This window comes from Geotrypetes seraphini, chromosome 7 (assembly GCF_902459505.1).
Source record: "Geotrypetes seraphini chromosome 7, aGeoSer1.1, whole genome shotgun sequence".
Classification (NCBI taxonomy): Eukaryota; Metazoa; Chordata; class Amphibia; order Gymnophiona; family Dermophiidae; genus Geotrypetes; species Geotrypetes seraphini.
In genome coordinates this window covers 76,817,925-76,840,251 of record NC_047090.1, presented here as the reverse complement: position 1 = coordinate 76,840,251, position 22,327 = coordinate 76,817,925, and the positions used below count along the sequence as shown (strand labels likewise).

General features: G+C 40.5%; 1 protein-coding gene across 4 annotated transcripts in view; it reads right to left on the bottom strand.

Moving 5' to 3' along the window:
- The window catches only part of CDIN1 (CDAN1 interacting nuclease 1), a 375,199-nt gene that overhangs the window by 286,952 nt on the left and 65,920 nt on the right, over nt 1-22,327 (bottom strand). For 3 of the 4 annotated variants that reach the window (XM_033953113.1, XM_033953114.1, XM_033953115.1), the window contains exons 2-3: nt 14,740-14,785; nt 737-801 (exon numbers count right to left, since the gene is read on the bottom strand). In XM_033953113.1, the coding sequence (XP_033809004.1) occupies nt 737-801; nt 14,740-14,785 (111 nt within the window). The remainder of the gene's footprint in view (nt 1-736; nt 802-14,739; nt 14,786-22,327) is intronic. The other variant, XM_033953116.1, reaches the window with a different exon arrangement.

Sequence of the window (22,327 nt, the reverse complement as noted above, 5' to 3'; positions counted from 1 at the left end):
TCATCAGTACAGATCCCTGCAGCACTCTACTAGTTACCCTCCTCCATTGAGAAAAATGGCCATTTAACCCCACCCTGTTTTCTGTCCAATAGCCAATTCCTAATCCACCAATGACTTTTAATTTTCTCAGAAGCCTGTCATGAGAATCTCCGTCGAAAGCTTTCTGAAAATATAAATACACTACGTCAACCAGTTCTTCTTTATCCATAAGGCTTGGTTTCCACCCAACCCGCCTAGCTATCTTTTGTTAGTTGCTCTTTCCAACCTTGCCTCCAGTGCTCCTGGTAATGCTAGAACACATTCCCCAGGAACAGGACAGTGAGGTTTCTGAATAAGGTAAATTCATGTCCTAGTTTTCCTCCTGAGAAACACTGGTCCATGCAGTGCCGTATGCCTGAACAGGTTGCCTGAATCAATATGTCATGCCCCTTCCCTGGCAGTGTTCAAATCCAAGCTAAAAGCCACTTTTTTGAAACAGCTTTCAACTCTAAACTCCCCCTCACTGCTGTCAGATACCTATACCCACTATAACCTCCCCAACCCTGAAATGTCCTGTCTAAATTAGATTGTAAGCTCTTCTGAGCAGGGACTGTATATTCTATATTAAATTGTACAGCGCTTCATACGCCTTTCAGCGCTATAAAAATAATAAATAGTAGTAGTACCTGTCTGATCAAACTTCTTTCCAGTGTCCCCACAGATCTTGACTGGCATAGCCAGTCTCACTATACTGTACCTTTGGTAATAACGTTCCATGGCCTCTGGGGTATGATGATTGGCATGTGTTCTTTTCATCAATTTCTGGAATGATAGATAAATTATTTTTCAATTCATAAAATGAGTATAAACACAGTCACTCTTAATATTTCCTTAAAAAAAAAAAGTTTATATGGCCATTTTCATATTTCCAGGGTTTATAAGCTTTTTCCATTTCCCTTAGTCACAAAAGCAGCTATTATAAGAAAATTTCATACATGTACACTCTGACTGCTGGTTAAAATATGTGATCATCTCTCTGACCTAATGCTTGGGGCTGATGTAAAGTATATAGTCAAACTACTGGTAGTTCTTACTTGCTGATTTTGTTTCCTTGAATCCCTTGAGAACTGTCTAGATGCTTAGGATTGTGCTGTCCTACAAGCAGGTTGAGAATGAGAACTACTGAGCAGTGAGCTTATCACAAGAACCCTGTTCAACTTCCACACTTAAAAAAATAAGGGCAAAGGCAATTAAAAGAAAAAATAAAAATTCCCTTTGAGAACTAACTAACCACTGAACAGAGAACCACTAAGGAAGTATACAGCCCACCAGACTAAAGACCCAACAGGAATAACAAACTAAGCAAAGTTAAAATCTTTACACTTCAGAGGATAGGAAAAAAAAAAATGATGCAAAGAACTACAGGCGAGTCCTGGACGTGCCTGAATGGATTCAAGAAAATTAACAGGTAAGCGCTACTTTACCCTTCCTTATAATGCCACCCAACTAGACCAGATCTTTGAGAAATATCAAAGCAGTGGGACACTGAGGGGCTCATAATCGAAAGAGAAAAACGTTTAAAAACCGGCCTAAGGCGGCACTTGGACGAACATTGTCCAAATACGTCCAAGTGCCGCTAATAAAAACAGGTTTTGGACGTATTTCTAAACGACCTAGGCCTTCATAGTGCTGCTGAATGACCAAAGGTAAATGGGGCGTTTCAGGAGGAGTGTCGAGGGCGGGACGTGGGCCGGCTTAGACTTAGTCGTACAGCATGTATAACCAAAAGTTATACAGCCCAGGATCGACGGAACTTGGACATTGTGACTTAGATCATTTAAAACATGGTCTAAGTCACAGAAACCCACCTAAAGTCACCAGATAAGCACTGCAAACACATAAAACAGACCCCCACACACTACCCCGGTGATCACCAACCCCCAACCCCATAAAAATCATAATCACACCTTTAAAATTCAGCCTCCAGACCATCATCACCTGACAACCTGGCATAGGAAAGCCTAGTCGTCCAGCACACAGGCGGCTTAAGCTGTCTTGGGGGTGGGTTAGGGACTCATGGAGAGGAGGACCCATGCCCATAAGCCCCTGTAATCACTGCATTGATACTTAAACATGTGCACTCCCCTATACACCCCCAAACCCTTTCTTACTAACATATAAGTGGCTCCTGCAGCCATAAGGGTGGTAGATAAGTGAGTCTAGGGGATTCTGGAGGTGGTTTGGGGGGCTCACTGTCACCTATAAGGGAGCTGTAGTGAGGAGAAGCCATGGCACCCTTTTTGTGAAGTTCACAGCAGTGCCCTGTAAGGTATCCCACTATTTAGGTGCCATGTCTGGGTATTCAGTCCATCACTTTGCAGACCCCTCCTACGTCCAACAGGGCTTGTTCTAGGCGTTTTTGACTTGGATGAAAAGTTGAATGAAAATGTTGTATAAAGATGGACGATTTAGCTACTTAGAAATCCTACTTAGAAAGATTCTCCATCCTCTTACCTTACCAATATGGCTTCAGACCCAACTTCTGCACTGAATCCCTTATTGGCCTCTCTAATCTCTAAGGTTCAGCAACTGCATTCTCGTAACAAGTTTGCTGTCCTTCTACAATTCGACCTCTCCGCAGCTTTTGACGTTGTCCACCACGACATTCTAATTTTCCAACTCTCCGAGATAGGCATTAGCTCCATAGTTCTTGATTGGTTCTCCAAATTCTTGCGCTCCCGCTCTTACATGGTTAACATGAGCGGCACCTCATCCTCCCCCTGGACCCCGACTTGTGGTGTCCCACAAGGCTCACCCCTCTCCCCAATCCTCTTTAACATTTACATGTCCTCCCTGAAACTACTCCAACTATCCCCCCTTGAAACTCTTTACACTTACGCTGATGACATCCTCGTCCTCCTTGAGACCGACTCGAACCTCACTAACCTCTCCACGAAAATATCCTCATGCATAAAGAACCTCCAATCCTGGGCATTCACAATGCATATGAAACTAAACGAGTCCAAAACAAAACTCCTTTGGCTCGGCCCAAAATTAGACCATCTACCTTCCTCCATCCCATTGTCCTCCGGCCCCCATTACAGCTCGAGTTCTCAAGCAAAGTTCTGGGTGTCACCTTAGACTCTTCTCTATCCTTCAATGAACATCTCCAATCCCTGGTGAAGAAATGCTTCTTCAGCCTTCACATGCTAAGGAAAGTCAGACCCTATTTTCACCAAAAACACTTCGCAGTCCTAGTACAATCCATCATCCTCTCCAGATTGGATTATTGCAATTCTATCTACCTCAGCCTAACCAAGAAAAGCCTCCACAGACTTCAGCGGATTCAGAACGCCGCAGCTAAGCTTGTTTTCGCGAAAAGCAAATTTGATCACGTCTCACCACTCCTGTCTAAGCTCCATTGGCTCCCAGTAATCCCCAGGATCCACTTCAAATGTGCGTGTCTGGCCTACAAGATCCTACATGGCATCCTTCCTGCCGTTATCCCTCTATCCTGGAACTCCCCAACCCCTACTTCCTCCAGATCCTCCCAAATTTTTAAACTATCCTTCCCTTCCATAAAAGGTATTTCTCATGCAGGCAAACTTGGGTCATCCCTCCCCTTTAGAATCACTGAGATCTGGAATAACCTCACCTCCCCACTCCGAACCTCAAGCTCCCTCCAACTCTTCCGCAAACACCTAAAAACCTAGCTATTCTCAAAACTGTAACACTTCCCCCCTCTTAGGCCTCTCACCTTCCCCCTTTACACCTAACTCTTTAATCTCTCCACTGTAGTTCCTCTCTCATCCTTCTTCCTGTAAACCGTGCCGAGCTCCGCATTCATGGAGATGGTGCGGTATATAAACCCAAGGTTTAGTTTAGTTTAGTTTAGCGACTTGGACAATCAGATCTGCAGGACGTATAATTAGACAATTTTCAAAAGAAAAAAAATTTTGGATGTATTTTTCAAAAATGTGTCCTAGGTTGTTTTTCACTTTGGACGACTTGTGAGTTAGATGAAAACGGACTTAGACATTCCTTTCGATTATGCCCCTCCGAATTACTAAATTTATTCGCTTTAGTATCTTTACAAAAACCAATTGCAGCGTGGGGGGGTGGGGTAAATTTTCCCAATTTTTAAAAGGTACCATCAAGCTTGTATTATGCGTCAGGGTATGTATTGGATCCTCCTTGAGCTCATGGAAAATCTTCCAGACTGGTTATGATTGGAATGGCAACTCCTGTCTCCATTAAGATTGGGTCACATTTTGAGTATCAAATTACTTAAGTTGTATAAGGACAATAGAATTTTATTAGACACTTGGGAGACATTAAAATTTATTAATAATTTAAAATCTATTCCAATTCATAAATCCACCTATTAGTCCCTTTAGCTGAACTCCAAGATTCAAATTGGCGGGTTTAAGATCATCTGGAAGCATTGGATGAAGGCGGGCATACGTACTCTGGATGATGTAATATCTGATGGAAAACTGCTTGATTTTTCACAACTGCAACAAACATTTGGTATTGCTAAGTCTCAAAGTTATAAGTGGTTGCAATTGAAGCAAGCCATTCAGAAGGGGTTCCCTGATTGGCAAAATCTTAAAAATCAGTATAGTTTGCCGGTCCTATGTTTCCAGACAGATTTCCTGGGACACCAGGCCACTCAGTGGTACAAATTAATATCTGAATTTTTGAATAAGAAACCAAAGACTGGTCTTCGTGACATTTGGAGCATTGAGATAAAGCATCAGATTACTGCGTCTCAATGGCCACGAATCTGGACTGCATCTATGAGACAAACCGTTACACAGAGCATTTTGGACCTCTGTTCAATTACATAAATTAGATAGTTCCAAGTCTAATAGATGCTGGCGCTGTCATCTCAATGTTGGGACGTTGGATCATCTATTGTACTATTGTCCCTTGATACTTAAATTTTGGAGATCCATCTGGGATCAAGTGAACAAAATTTTGGAAAATCTAATGGCATTGACATACGATACCATCGTATTTGGTATGTTAATGAGGGCTAAAAGCCAAATATCTGCTCGGAATAACAAACTTCTCTTTATAATGACAGGGGTTGCAATACAACTTATTTTGAGGAACTAGAAAAACTGGGATCAGTTAAATTATACTTTTTTGGTGGGAATCTCTATGTCACACTTTTAAAATGGAATGTATGATGGCCATTCAACAGGGACATTCTAAGAAGTTTAAGGATATTTGGGAGCCATTGACAAAATTCTGTAAAGAGTGATTGTTTATTTTGCCCTTTGATAATACACGTCCAGGGTGGGTGGGAAGATATTTTTTAATTTTGAGTACAATTTTTGGATATATAGACAGGGGGGGATATATATGTATTTGTCATAGAATATAATTTTGCTTGAATTTAAGTGCTGTTATAGTGTAAAATGACTGTATAATATGTTGCGTTTATTTCTGGCTTTAAAATGAATAAAGATTTTTTTTTTAAAAAAAAGAAGACATTGTACTCGAAGAGACATTCTAGGCTGCAAAACGTGAACTAACAGGTCATCCGCATAAGCAGCCATCTTAAAGACATGAGCACCCAAGGTAACACCTACAATCTCAGGATTAGCAAGGATCTCTTTAATCAAAGGATCCAGAGTGATTGCAAACAGTAATGGAGAGAGTGGGCACCCTTGCTGAGTACCCCTGTGGATCAAAAAAAACTTAGATTGGGTCCCATTGACACCTACCCTCACCCAAGGATCTAGATAAAGCATGCAAATAGCATCTTGGAACAGACCAGTGAAACCGTAATGATCTAAAACCCCAAACAAAAACTCCCAATTAACCTGGTCAAAAGCCTTTTTGGCATCAAAATTAACTAGAAGTCTGAAATTTTGCAGTTTGGTACAACACCTTGGGGCAAGTTTCTGTGCCCAAGTTTGAAATCTTTTGCGAACATACTTCCATTTCTACAGGTCAGCAAAGTAAGCAAAAAAATTCACAAACAAAAATTTTTGGCAAAGTTTGGTTCCATACTGCTGCTGGTAGGTAAGTCAGCTGAGGGTACAACTTTACCAGCAGACTTGTACCATGAGGTACTTCCAAGATTTGCAATACGAGCCTTTACGGTGAAGTGAAGCTGAAGATATGACCATTCAAAAAATATGGCTTTATGCATTTATGCTCTCTTTTCTTTGATCACAGCTCTTAATCTAAATAAATAAATAAATAAATATGTACTTTTTTGTTTGTAAAGTGCTCAAACCTTATAACCATTTATAAGGTCTTATAACTGCGGCTATTGAAGGGACCATCATCGCCTTTACAGTCCCTGACCCAACCATTTTATGTTACTAACGATCAAAATTAAAGACTATTTATCTGGAACAGCTGGATGGTTGGATGGTCAATAACCACAGATATAATAAACTGCTTGTGCTCAAACGTGTTCAAACGTGCTTTCAACCCATACTGGGCTTTATGCATTTATGCAAATTTTCACTGTTTTTCAGATTCAAATATCTCTAATGTGTAGGGTTTTTTTTGTTTTTTGTTTTATATCATTTGAAAGAGCATGTTTTTTTGCTACAGAAGCTATCCTGTTTCATCTTGGACCCAACCTTTCTTTGGTGAGAATTAAAGCTTCAAAGATAAGCATTAGTTGTATATGCACACAAATGTTTAATATTGAAAAGAGGTATGTTTAACACAAACCATGTTGTATGCAAATAAACAAGGTACATGAAGTTTCACAGTTCAGATTATTACTGTTTTATGATCCCCTTCCCTGTATCCATGCATTTTCATATACCCACTGCCACTGGTCGTGAAGATCATGACAAGATTATTATATACTGAGACCACATATTTATCAGTTATTGATCCATTGTCTGAAAGAAATTTCCAATAGTCAGATAATACCATATAAATTTCTAAGCTTTATTAAAGAAAAAAAAAGAGAAGTGCAAAAACCATACTTATTTAAAGTGTGCATACATACTGACAAAGATCAGGAAATCGCATAAATTCAACTTTTAACTCAGTTTCTTGCACATGGTTTTGAAAGTGTGGTCCATGTTTGCCAAAATAGCTTGTGGAAAGTGTACTGTCTGCCTGATGAAGTGGTCATAGGTGCATTAAGGTCTGCAATAATATGCTGTTCAGGGATCCAGCAAACGTCTTTGCGGGGAGGCCAGTGAAATGACCGTGCAGGACCTTGTGGATGCAAAAATTAATCAGGATGTTGCATTCTTCCATTGAAATTTCACATACATGACCAATCCACCAAGAATTGTCATATATGCAAACTAAGTATTGTCCAGGTTGAAAGCTTGAAAGGTAGGGACATGTTCAGGATCAGTATCAGACTCTAAGACATTAGCAATGAAAGAGATAGTGTCACTTGAAATTGTGTTAATGCAGCGTCTAGTAGTGTCTATGGGCTTATAGTGGTGATTTTCTCTTGTTCCAGCCACTGTGTGGCACATACTAAACCTTTGCTCCTGAGCAGGTCTTATTGCTTCAATATCTTCCTTAGCAATGAAGAAAAATTTGATTCCTGAGACAGATTTACCGCAGAATTCAAATAGATCCCTTGGTGTCAAAATTTGGTTATTGAGAGGGCGTTGTAAACTGGTATGGGCAGCTAAACACTTGGCTGTTCTCCCAATTCCATCACATGGAGATTTGCCATGGCTGGTACCAAAGAAGTTCCACTCAGCAGTAATTTGAAAGTTAGTATCATGGCTGCAGAGGTTAATGAAATTCTTGAAGTTTTTATATTGCGCAGCAGAACCATCACTAAAGTAGTGAATATGGCTTAAGACAGGCAAGACTTCCTTCAGATGCAGAATAAGCTTCCTCAAAAATGCATGAACAGCATAGTATCATGACGCAAGTAGTCACTTATCATGCATATGCATAAGCTTTGGATACCAGTACTGCAGAAGTAGACAATGAAGGGGTTAATGTTGCTTGGCTATTTTCCCAGTGAAACCACTGTACTGCATCCTGAATGATGAAAGAATAATTTTCAGCGAAGTCCATCAAAACAATAGCATGCCCCTCCTTTATATTTGCTTTCAGTTCCTTCAGCACTTTGGTACTTGGAAATAAAATGGTGGCTGGCCAAATTAGAAATTTTTCCAATTAATTGGAAGTGAAGTCCTCTATGGATAACTGACGAGTTTCCAGTGAATCCCGATCAGTGTGAATCCACTGCTTAAATTAAATAATATCATCTGGATCATGTTCACCAAAGAACTCAGTAAAATATTCCTCCAGAGGGATCTGCCCAGGACATATTTCACACCGCTGCACATACAGTTTTTTGAGTTCATATCACAGACAGTTTTATTCAGAAGCAGCTTGTAGTCATCTGGAACTGCAGTTGCTGAAAGCATAAGTTTCACATTCTAGTGGATTGTGCAGACACAGACTGAATGAGTCCCTGATGAACTGACTGTGACACACTACTTTGGCTGAAGCTCACAGAACTTTGAGAACCCAATTTCAGGCCCATGCTGACTGCGATAGGTGGTATACAGTTCCTTCAGATTGCATTAAAACAATCTTTTCTGGTTTTGTACTTTTTCACCTCTGATCCAAACAGACATAATCTTTTTTGCCTGGGCATATTCTAGAGATTTCATCGTCTTCATAAAAATCCAGGACTTTCTGTGTAATCTGCTGAACAAGCACTTTTCCTCTTTGTTGCTGGAACAGCAAGAATGCCACCCTGTTGTTTCAGCTTCCTGGCCTTTTTAAGCATTCTTGTTGAAATGCCAAATTCCAAAGCAGTTGGAGCAAGAGTTCAGCAAGAGTGAGAATTTGTATTTTCTCCCTATTACTAGATAGTTCCAACTTCTGCTTCAGTTCAATCAATAGAAGGTCATAGTCAGAACACCTTTTACATTGGCCATTTTCTGGTTCTGCTTTGATATCAGCTGGAGTTAAGTCACCAATAACTGCAATTTGGTCTCGAATTGCATTATGGGCATCAGAGAGTTTGTGTTTAGCTTAACTTAAGGAATTTTGCTTGCCAATCTGTTCAATCTTTAAAGGAGAGATTCCTAGTGGTGAAAAGCTGGCATTGAGGTTTTCAGATGCATTAGTAGGGTCATCACTGTCAGAATCAGACTCGGAGCTACTTAGATCTTGCAGTTTGACACACAAGTCTTGCCTGAATCTTGGGCAAAGCTTTAGGCCTGGTTTAAACTTGTACTTGGTGACAGCTTTTAAATGAACGGATTACAGCAATTTTTCTGTAGAAATTCAAACTTCGTCAGAATCAAGGCTTCATGATGAGTATAGATATTAGATTCCACAGACAAAGTAGAAAGTCCAGAGCATCTTTTAATTAATTCTTGGGCAGGCAAAGAGAAATCAGAAATAAGCTTCAAGCAGCTTTCTCCAGAATAGAAGGTAGATGGTTTCTGGCACTCAGAACTATCATAAATTCCAATACTGCAGGGCTCTAGCTTATTATTAGTCTCCATAAGATAAAAGTCACCTAAAAATACAGAATAAAAGTAAGGTGAAAAATATCAGTGTGAGAACACAATGAAAATAGAGCAAAGCAAGTTGCACATGTCAGCAAGTGCAGAGTAAGTTTCCAAAATCCACACAGGCATAGCCTAGTTAACTAGAGAAAGAACCAGATGCTGCACAGAAATAATAGATGGAAAGCAACACACCAAAGGCAAGCTTTGTCAAATAATGAAGTCATATAGTGTTATAAGATCATGATGAACCTTAAAGCCAGACTTGTTCATACAGCCATTGTGCTGTGACAGTTGCAAGTCAGAGCATGTTCAGAAAAGCTGCATGTATCAGACATACTACTATAGCTATGCGTACATTCTTGTGAATCACATGATTATGCATTTGGACTTGCACACAGTAAGTAGTTTGTGAAAGCCAATGCATGTTCTGAGTGTCATTTTGCAAAAGTGCATAGTAAGTTTGTCAAACGCTGAGCATAGTACAAGACGAGTACTTGTGGCTGGCATAGCTTGGTTATGAGTTTCCAAATCAATATAGTTCCATTGCACATTCACAATGAATTGCCAATGACCCTTCAACATAACATGTTTATGCAAGCAAGTACTGTATTGCTTATCTTTAAACCATCAATTCTCATCAAAGAAAGATCGGGTCCAAGATGAAACAGGATAGCTTCTGTAGCAAAAAAACATGCTCTTTCAAGTGATATACAAAATAAAATAAAATAAACTACACATTAGAGATATTTGAATCTGAAAAACAGTGAAAATTTGCATAAATGAATAAAGCCATATTTGGGGGATGGTCATATCTTCAGCATCACTTGACTGTAAAAGCTCATATTGCAAATCTGGGAAGTACCTCATGGTACATGTCTGCTAGTAAAGTTGTACCCTCAGCTGACTTACCTACTAGCAACAGTATGGAGCCAAACTGTGTCAAAAATTCTCATTCGTGAATTTTTTTTGCCTACTTTGCTGATCTGTAGAAATGGAAGCACATTTACGAAAGATTTCAAACTTGGCGCAGAAACCTGCCCCAAGGTGTTGTACCAAAGTGCAAAATTTCAGACTCCTAGGTAGTTTCCTTCTGCTGCAGTGCTTAAGCAAAGTTGGCGTTTTAGGTGGATCGATTGCTTTTGTTCAACCACCCCAGCTCCTGACCAAATTGAGATAGATCCAAAAATTTTTGCAGAGTTTCATTTAAGACCCTAGACAACACCCCTGTAAAATTTGGGATTTCAAGGGGGTCGAGCGTGGGCAGTTTTCAGTATTGGTCCACTTGACATGGAATGACACTAGAGAGTTTTCAAATCGGATATCCAATGGAAGGGAATTCCACAGAGATGGTGAAGGGACTGAAAAAATGGATTTGCAAGTAGTATTGTAGAAAAGTTCACGTATCGATGGAATGGTGAGTAGGTTTTGGTTGTTGGATTGGAGTGTCCTGGAGGATGAATATGGGATCAGAAGTTTGTCAATACATGCTGGCTGGTTAGAGTTTTTGTTTTGATGGTTAGAAGGAGTATTTTATAGGTGAGATGATGAGTAATGGGTAACCAATGTGCTTTGCAGAAAAGGGGAGAAACATGATCATATTTTTTTGCATGGTAAATTAATTTAACAGCAGTATTTTGGAGTAATTGTAAATGACGGATTTCTTTCTGGGTTATGCCCTGATATAGGGCATTACAGTAATCTATGTTTGAAATCACGAGTGAATGAATCAAAATATTGATAGAGGGGGGATCAAGAAGGGAAGAAATGGAGCGAATGAGCCTTAGTTTGTGAAAACATTTCTGTGTGACTACGTTAATTTGATAGTGGAAGCTAAGGTCCTTATCAAGGATAATTCTGAGGAGTTTGATTTTGGTACCAATTTGAATTGGAGAGGAGTCAATATAGATGGGTAGGCATATACGTTCCTCTGTAGAATTTGTGAAAAGGACACCAGTTGTTTTAGAGATGTTCAGTGAGAGTTTGTCATGCTGGAGCCAGGAGCTAATTATGTTGAGTTTGTAATTAATTTCTATTATTTTGTCAGGAGACGTAGAATTCAGGGGGTGAAGCAGTTGGATATCATTAGCATACGTGAACACAGTGAATCCTATAGATTGTGCTAAAGTAAGGGGGTCAAGAAGATGTTGAAGAGTAGGGGTGAGAGGATCGAACTCTGAGGGACTCTATATCTTTGATAGATGGTAGATGTGGAGTCATGGAAGCTAACTTTGTAGTTTCGATTTTGGAAGTAAGAGGAAAACCACTGCAGAACTACAGCAGTATCAATACTTCTTCCTATGCACCCTTGCATCCTTCTAGCTTTCGTCATTGCCTTTTCAACCTGTTTGGCCACCTTAAGAGCATCACATACTATCACACAGAAGTCTCGCTCCTCTTTCATGCACAAAAATTCTTCACCCCCTAAACTGTACCATTCCCTTAGGTTTTTGCAGCCCAAATGCATGACTTTGCAATTCTTAACATTAAATCTTAGCTGCCAAATTTCAGACCATTTCTGATACCAACCAAAAAAGGAGTTCATCCACTGAAATCTTAAAAGTAGACAAAACCTGGGAAATTCAAGTAACCGAATCCTCCTTACCAAAACTATGGACCACAAAAGGATCCTCTCTCAGTGGAACTTCATCCCCCTCAGAAGAGATTTCTTCTTCTGGATCCAAACTGCTGCCCTGCTGAATTTATATCTAGCTCCTTTTCCAGAGCCTTTAGAAAGCCTATCATCCTGATCTTGTACCTGATTTATCAAATTCCATTACTCTTACCCTTTCCAACCTGTACCATATAACAGCTACATTAGGAGAAGAAGCAGGGACATTAGATGAAGCAAAAGATATATATCTTTGCCCATGCAACAAGAGAATTCAGGCAAGAAATTTTGAACAAAACCCAACTCCTGCAACCAACTCACAAGAGAAGAATCCATTGCAATCAGCAGGGACGGAGATAACTGAAGATGCTTGTGTCTGGAAGCAACTAACATGAGCACCGAAAACATGGCAGTAGCTCCTGCCAAATTAGGTCTGCCGCCCCTTCAGCCACATTAACTGCACAAAGGAACCTGAGCATTGCTCATCTGATTGTCCTTCAACACCTATAGGAAAGGAAATCATAGCATTTTCCCACCACCTCGATAACTAACCTTCATGCCCCCATAAATAGAAAAAAAATGCTTGATTTTATCCTACCTATACTGTATAGAGACTAGTTTTGGGGGGGAAAAAAACACAATAAAATGTAGTCAAAAACAAAATTCTTTTGAGAGCAGCCTTTTAGTTGCAGAGGTTGAGGGGGAAGGACCTAGGACCCACCACCACCACCAATGTTTGTTTGTTTTTTTTAACTGACCAAGGTCCTACTATACCACTAGTGGATGCATGGGGAACCTATCACCTGCTGGAGATTAAGAATTATTAACTGTAAATGGGTATGCACAAGGTTCTTAGGCGAAGACATCACAAGTCATTAATTCTCAGTTTCCACCTGTTGGAAGGACAGCATAAACCCAAGACCCTAGACTTGTCTGGTGGGATAATTAAAGAAGAAAACATTTCAAAAGTTCTGGCTTGTTTATACAATATTTGAGGCTATAGACAATACACAGTAGTCATTGTGTGCTCTCATTTGTAACCTTGCCTGGTTAGAACCTATGCTAGCCAGTTATCTACATGTATGATTCCATTTCTGGATATCTTAACTGAATAATGACCAAGATGCCAGTGTTTGATATCAAATGGCACCATGATTAGTAGACTTCCAAAATGTATGTAAGATTTCATAGGTTAAACTTCCAAATATGACAGTTTATCAAGGATCAAGAGACCTGTCAAAGAGCAGCCTATAAGCAGACACCTTTAAAATGCTGCCTATACTTGAACCAAGATGGGTAAATGTGTTTGAAGTGTTCTGCTGAAATAGCTTGAATTGCCAGCATGAAATTTTAGAAATCCTATCTGAAACACAAGCGCTCACACTGCCAGATCTTCCATTGGAAGGCTATGCAGGGGACTTAGGAGACTGGATGTTTGGGCAAAAGCTATGCTGATGTCAGATTATAAGAAAGCCTTCAAGTTAGACATGGGAAGGAAAGGGGACTCACTGTGAAATGAAGCAGAGAATCCTGCTTGATCCTCTACCCACAATTGAAGAGTACAGTATACAGGAAATTGTCAAGCTATATTTTAAGTGGCATACTGTATGACTAGCAACTAGGATATAACTTTAGAAGGGTGGGCCAGAGTAACTAGACAACTGATCTTTTTGTCAAGATCTACTATGATAATACTACTACTGCATTACTATGCTACTATTTCCCACGAGTACATCTGAAAAAAATAATGTATCGTGCATACAGTTTCCATTTAATATGTAGAACTGAAATACTTTTACACTGCATTGCAATGTACAACATAAGTAGCGCGTTGTGACTGTGAACAAGTTACTTAATCCCCCATTGCCCAGGTATATTAGATTGAGTGTGAGCCCACCAGGGCAGATAGAGGGAAATGCTTCAATACCAGAATGTATACCACTTAGGCTACAAGTGGTATAAATGCTAACAATAAAAAAAAATAAAATAAAAGCCTGTGGGGTAATAAAACTGAATTTCATCAAATTTTGCTTAGGGCTACAGAGGAAGAAAAAAAAACTTCCTTCCAAATGTTATACTAATTTTCTTTCAATTCAGTCCATGAGCCAGCACTCCCACCCACCTTTACTGTACTCTTCTACAATCAAATTGCCAATTGGAACCAGGAAGAGCAAAGTAGTTAAAAACTACAAAAATCTAAAGAAGTAATTCGTAGAGGCTTGCTAACTTGAGTGACACCTGTCATGAGGATGATAAATGACTCCATTTTCTGCCTCTCTTGCCTTCTGCCACTCCAGCAATGGTCATTTATCTTCATCTCTGTCAGCAGTGTAAAGCAGTCCTGACGCTGAAGTCAGCAAACATTTAGCACAGAGAACCAAGCAACACAGGGAAATTATTATTGTCAGAATAATAATGGTTTAGCATAATTTATTATAGGCCCACCAAATAAGCAAAGACGAGATGTTATTAGACAGATGGATGGGTAGACTTGGCAGCCATCCACTGGAGACTCAGGCGGTGCTTGATGTGGAAGGGGAAAAAAGGAAGGGGCATCTTTATACCAATCAGAAAGTTGGCAGTTCAATTACAAAGAAATAAAGGGACATTCATCATTCAATTAGGCATCTGTCAAGCCTCACAAAGGAGAAAACTCCTAACCTGGTACTCTTGGGAGAAGATGCTCAGCAGAGTGCACTGCGATTGACTGGAACAAATAAAAGGAGGACAAAGTTAATTAATGGCATGCAAGAGGATAAAATAAAAGGCGGCAGCTCGATAAAGGTAGGTGCAGCTACTCTGTAATACAACAGAACATGAAAACAAGGAGGAAGGGGGTTGTTTAATATTAACACCTCAGACAAAGACTTCCTGCTGCTAGGTCAAGAGTAATGTGCAAGCCCAGCAGCGAAGAACAGGACCGATTAAAACACACTTGGCTTGTTCAGAAAGTGGTATAGTACTAGGCAAACAACTCCCTTGCCTAGTACTATACCACTTTCTGAACTAGCCAGGTGATATAAATGTCACATCTCAGGGTTAAAAGGTTAGGAAAATCATAAAGAAGAGAATGCCATACTTTACTAAGTGCTAGAGTTGCAACCCACTACTGGTCCAACACATCTTGTAGAAAGAAACAGCATGGAAATTCAGTTCTTTGTCAGAAAATGCATGTGAAAAAAACCCTCACTATGTTCATTCACTTGCTCTTCTGGCAGTGAATGCACCTACCAGTGGCTGCCCACTTAAAGACAGACTCTCCTAATTACTAACATTGTGAACAGGGCTGGAACTAGCAAAAAGATATGATACTTTAGCTCTTATTTACTGTTTTCAGATAGGAAAAATACATAATTCATTATTTTATTTTATTTTATTTTATACCAAATGGGAAAAGGGAATGGGACTAATATACCACCTGGTTTACCTGTCTATATTATGGTTTACATAATATATACAGGTTACTCCTGGCGGAATTTTGCATAACTGTGCAATGCAAAATTGCACAGTTGTGCAGAATTCACTTTTCCTGCTCAGGATCTCAATGGTGTCACCCTTATCAGGTCGTGGTATCGGCAACAATTCCCACATGCTGTCTGCCACTAGCCCGAAGTCTCTCTTCGGCAGAGGGGAGGCTTCCAGGTTAGCAGCAGGCAGTGTGTGGGAATCGCTGCCAATACCATGACCCGGTGAAGCAAGCCTTTCAGCTGATGCAACAAGTGAGACCGCTTCCATGGTGATACTAGAAACAAAAGAATGGATCATTATTAAGCTAGTAAGGGAGAGGCTTAGAGAGAAGAAATAGAGGCCGAGATATCAAGTTTCAACTTTATTAAATTTTTACTATACCGACTATCAGCAAATATCTAGCCGGTTTACAAGTTAAAATAAGATAAAAAATAAAATTAATTCAATATATAAAATAATTGAAAAGAAAAAGAAGAGGGGATTGTGAACATTTAGACTTTAACTGGACATACTGGAAAATGATGGTAGGGAAAAGAAATGGAAGGGAAAAAAATACATAGTTCAATTAAAAAAAAAAATTAAAAATTGAAAAGGGAAGGATGACACATAAGGAATGGGATCGCTTCCTAAAAGCGGTTGAGGTATTGAAGAATAAATTATATTTGGGAGCAGGAAAACGCGTCTTGGAATAAGAAAGTTTTTAATTTAGCCTTAAATTTATCAATTGATGTCTCGTGACGAATGTGGGATGGCAATGAGTTCCATAGGGTGGAAGCGACTACAGAAAAGTTAGTCTTTCTCGTAGTCACTTGAATGTGAAAAGTCATTTCAGTGAAGAACTTGTTGTTGGTATGCTGAAAAACTCAATTAAAGGGTGCTAAATACAGCATAGGCTGCCTGTGCTGTAGAAGACAAAAATGAATGCAGTTCTTATCTTTGTTTGACACAGTATTGAGATGTACATACGGACTACATGACTTTGGACGTTCTGTAGCATCCTTAAATATAGGAGCTAGCTCTGTGGGTACATGGGTACCCCCAATTTGGAGCAAATTATTTGTGTCCAGGGAGGGGTAACATCCCTTGGGCTTAGCAACACAGTCATTATGAAAAACTGACTCCCATGTGTCAAAGTACTATATGTCTTTAACTTTCTGTGTAATAAAATATATTTACATATATTTTCAGCATAAAACAGAAAAGATGGTATTGCCCTTGTGTGAAGAGTACAGAGGAAGGGAGGAAGAAGAGATGTTGGCACAGAGGAGAGGGATGAGAGGATGGAAAGATACTGGCATGGGGAGAGGAGGGGTGAGGAAGGAAATATGCTGGCATAGGGGAACAGGAGAAAGACACGCATGGTGAGGGAAGAAAGTGAAATGTTGCACATATAACATATATGGAGAGAAGAAAGGGAGAAATGGTACATGGAGGTAGATAGAGAAATTTGACCCAGGGCACAAGGCAGCGGGAGAGAGAGATATGGATAGTGGGAAAGACACAAAAATATTGGATATGGTAGTGGAAGGGATGAACAGAGAGAATGCAGCATGGGGGAAGGGTTGCAAGGAAGAGAGAGAGAGAGGTGTTAGAAATTGGGGTGGATGAGAGGAAGGGAGAGACACACAGGAAGTAGAGGGGGGAGAAGGAGGGCGATGTTGGATCCAGGAGCAGAATGGAGTGGAGAGATGCCAGACAATGGGATTGATGGAAGAGCATGGGAGAAATGCTGAACCACAGGGGGTAGTGCAGCAGGGAAAAGAGAAAAGACAGGCAGATGTCAGTGTACGAGGGTGGGGAGGGAAGGGAGAAGGAGCAGATGTTGGACTATAAGGGAGGAGGAAGGAAGGCAGAGAGAATGATAGATCCTTTAGGGGGAGGAGAGAGTGGCAAGGAAGAAGATGAGAGGATAGATATTACAGAGGGTAAAAAGAGGATAGATATTAAAGAGGGTAAAAATATTGTAATGGGGATATGTTGAAGATGAAAGGGAATGGAGGACTGAGGAAGAAAAGAGATGGGAAATAGGAGAGAAGTTGGAAATTTGATAGGTAGCTGAAAAGTAAAAAAGAGGAGAACGGCAAGAAAGAGGCACAAAAGAGCTAAAAAGGAATGATTAATATGTCAGAGGCAGGTGTAGTAAAGAAATAGAAAGGAGGGGGAGAAAAGACAAATGGATAGCAGCCATTTGAAGGAGAATTAGCAGATGACAGGAAAGCAGAAAAGAGAAACTGGAACCAACATGATGGAAAAATAAAACATCCAGACAACAAAAGTAGAAGAAAAACATTTCATTTTAAATGTTTTAAATGGAATATGGATAATAATTAGCAAAAATATTACTTAAATTATGACAAAAACTTGCAGAATTTTGAATTTTTTTTGTGCAGAATTCTGCTAGGAGTAACAAGTACTTATTTTTATATCTGGAGTAATGGAGGGTTAAGTGACTTGCCCAAAGTTGCAAAGAGCAGCAGTGGGAATTAAACCCAATTCCCCAGGTTCTTAGGCCGCTGCACTAACCTCTAGGCTACTCCTCCATCAGCGTTTACCTTGATTTGTGACAGTACACCATTTAAATGATTTACCTTACATGTATTAAACTTGAAATGGGGTAAGATGGTTTACTTTCCCTTCCTTTTATTTGAAGGGAATCAATACTACATGGTTACTTTTTAAAATTGTCCTCTGCGGACAGATCTAACTCATTGCATCTACACTACAATTCATTACATCTGATATATTTTTCTAGTGGATGCAACTTGAACAAATTCCAGTTGCAATAAATCAGCTTTCATAGTACAGCACAGTACAATGAATAATTAAGAATCTTATTCCTTTCAGAACTGCAGAGATTAGTTTCCAACATCAAAATTTGCTATTTACCCCTTTTAAATGATTTTCGCCCCCTGAATTAGCTCATGCTAATTAAGGCTTTTATTCTGTTCAGTGCTGAAAATTAATCAATCAATATAGCTTCAATAAATATTTATGCATTTGCTCTCTACTAACTAAACTGTTATCTTGGTTTGAATTCTTGCTTTAAAGGAAATTTCAAAAGTTGAAATTCTGCTCATGCCTACCATAAAAATAAATTATGCAAAGATGTGATATACAAAAATAATTAGTAAAAATTTTTATAAAGTATTCTTATTCAATTTTGACAGCTAAAACAACTGAAAGATAAATAGATCTCCAATCACAATTAATCACGCAGTTAAAAAGTATGTCCCCACACACCACACTGCAGCACCTTGTGACTGGGCAAGTCATTTAACCCTTCATTGCCCAGAGTCACAAGGAGCTGCAGTGAGGGAAAAATAAATAGCATACCTTAAATCACACGATTAATCAAGGTTACAAATTTTCATTGAAATGCAGGCCTAAAAAATCCTCTATAATAAAACCCTAAGCGCGCATGCGCACTTACAACGCCGTGTTCCCTGACAGCGTGATGTGTGCCTCTGTGCTGAATTCGATTTCAGGAGCATGAGGCGGCTTGCGACATATGCAGCGATTTGAGCGGCGGTGGTGGTTTGACTCCTGCGCTGCCACTGCTGGGACGCCTCTTCTCACCCTCGGACCAGCAAACGCAGCAGCCGTGGGGCATTTGCTAGGCTGGCCCACTTCGATAATGCCCCGAGGCTGCCCGGGTAGTGGATGCTGGACAGGGAGAGCAGGGAAAGGAGAAGGCCTGCTGCTGGACAGGGGGGAGGTAAAAGGAAGGGCAAAGGCCTACTGCTGGACAGGGGGAGCAGGGAAGAGGTGCTGCTGGACAGGGGGGGAGGTAAAAAAAAAAAAAAAATAGGGCACACAACATTTTAGGCCTCTTTTACAAAGCCACACTAGCGGCTGCGCTGCGCTAATGGCCCCAAAGCCCATAGAGATTTAAAGGGCTTTGGGGCAGTTGCCACGTGGCTTTGTAAAAGAGGCCGTTAGTGTGCACTAAGCTTTAGTAAAAGGAACCCTTGTTTATTAAAATTATTTTACTGTCTTAGGGAAGTCAATATTCAGCCATGTGATCTATGCATAATATGAATATCGTATTTTTAGACATTTAAAATCACATGCATTTAGGCTGTTAGGTGCCATCGACTCGTGCTCTAGTCCTAGCACCTTGATGAATTACAAAACTAAAAAGAAATCGGTTTTGTGCTAGTCCGGTAAGGTCCTCTAGTGTCATCCCCATGGTTGTTTTCAACATGTCCAGCCATCTGATTACAGGTCGCCCTCTTTGCCTGGTTCCTTCAATCTTTCCAAACATAAAGAACTTTCTCAATGATCCATTTAGGTAGCAATGTTAAATATTCATGTATAACTTCAAATGTTTCAGACATTTCAAGTTATACTTCTTATCTGAGCACCCTACCTAGATCCATAAATTGGTTTTTTTTTTAAGTTACACATTTAAAGTGGCACTATCCCCTTCCCAGATTAATAATGTGGGGTGTATAATGACTTACCATATATACTTGAATATAAACCGGGATTTTTGGGCCAAAAAATTGGTCCAAAAATGGGGGTCCTGGTTTATATTCGGATCAATGCCCCCTCCCAGAATTTTTTTTAGGCCGCCGCCAGGCTCTACCCCCTTCTCCTCCCTGCCCTATCATACATTACATTAGAGATTTCTATTCCACCATTACCTTGCGGTTCAAGGCAGATTACAAAAGAGTAGTACATGGAGGGTTACAATAGAAGATCTCTGGTTATTTTTAGAGAGGTTAAAAAGAGGGTCAGGTTGAATTGGGGGGAAGGAAGGTACTTGTGGTGCTAAGACTTTGTCAGGGATTTCTTGAAGAGTGTAGTCTTTATTTCTTTTCTGAACGTCTTGTAGTCTGGGGTTGTTATCAGTAGATTGGAGATTTGGTTGTCTAGTTTTGCTGCTTGGGTGGCTAGGAGGCCGTCATATAGTTTTTTCCATTTAACTTCTTTGATTGGAGGATGTGTGAATGGGGTGCCAATCCGTGGTGGAGGCGCAGGTGCAGCAGGTCCTCTGCCGATCCGTGGTGGAAGTGCAATGGGCAGGAGCAAGCTTTTCAAACTTCTGCCCCGCTGCTAACTGGCTGCGCGATCGAATTTCCTAATCTGAGCGGCACAAGCAGCAGCACGATTTGGCGCTGCTTCTCGGTGCTCAGCAGCTTCCTTACTGGCTCCCATGAATTCTCTGGGAGGAAGAGTGCTGAGTCTGACAGGGGAAGAAAGGAAAGGTGCTGGGTGCAGAGCCTGACAGGGGAGGGGAGGGGAGGAAGGAAGGGTGCTGGGTGCAGAGCCTGACAAGGGAGGGGAGGAAGGAAGGGTGCAGAGCCTGACAGGGGAGGGGAGGAAGGAAGGGTGCTGGGTGCAGAGCCTGACAGGGAAGGGGAGGAAGGAAGGGTGCTGGGTGCAGAGCCTGACAGGAGACGGGAGGAAGGAAGGGTGCTGGGTGCAGAGCCTGACAGGAGAGGGGAGGAAGGAAGGGTGCTGGGTGCAGAGCCTGACAGGGGAGGGGAGGAAGGAAGGGTGCTGGGTGCAGTGCCTGACAGGGGAGGGATGGAGGGAAGGGGGCTGGGTGTAAAACTTAACAGGGAGGAGCTGGGTGCAGAGCCTGACAGGGCATGACACTTGAATATTAAGCCGTCCGACTTATATTCGAGTCAACCTTTTTTTTTTTTTTTTTTTTTTTTTTCCCCCCCCCTCCTTTTGTGGGAAAAGGGTGGTCTCGACTTATATTCAAGTATATACGGTTATCTGTTCAGCACCCATAATATTTTTAAAAGCACTTATGCAGTCAGTGGCATGAATCTTGTGAATACTGACCTCGGGAAATTTACCCCCCCACCCTTTTACTAAATTGCAATAGTGGTTATTAACGCAGGGAGCCACACTGCTCCTGACCCTCACAGAGTTCCTATGAATGTCGGGAGCAGCGCGGAGCATTCAGCACGGCTCCCTGCACTAATAACCACTATTACGGTTTAGTAAAAGGTGGGTTAGTTATTGTGAGAACAGGGCCTTAGCAAAAAGATCAAATATGATCATCATACACAATTATATAAGTAGAGTGGAAGAATGGCCTAGCCAAGTTCAAAAACCAGTGCTGGACAAATTACTTAAACTTCCACTGACTTAGGTAAAAGCTTAAACACCAAGACCCAGATTCTGAAACCGGAGTAGTTAGGAAGGCGCTGTTAGGCATTCTACCAATGCCTAAGTTAATTGTTTTACTTGGCTATACACAGCATGGTAATTGATTGCGCTATTAAAAACAAAGAAAAAAAAAAGGTAAGCGCCAGAATTGCATCCATGTAAACGCTTAGCCATTTTTGAAACAGCAAAATGTCTTTTTTTCCCCCAAAAAATGACCATTTCTAGTTGTGTTCGCCCTTAGTGTGTGGAAGAGAAAAAAAAAAAAAAAGAGAGAGAGAAAAAAAAAAAGAGAGAGAAACGTCTCGGAGAAACACACACCAAATAAGTCACTGGGATGTAGGAGAGGCCAATGAGTTTAGAAGACTGGCCACACAAACATTCCAGAAGAGCAGTGCGGCAACTTAGGGGCACTGTAATGAACTTTACATAAAAGTCCAGTTACAAACTCCCGTATATTGTATGGTGTACCCTCCAAAACCAACCTAAAACCTACTGGACACCACACTAATACCCTTATGCCTGCAGTGGGATTTGTACCCTTATAGTTACAGTGGGATTTAATAATTATTTATTTGCTTGTAAACCGCCCCACCAGCAGTTCTAGGCAGTTCACAACAGAAAAACTGAGACATTTCAGTAGAACATACAATTT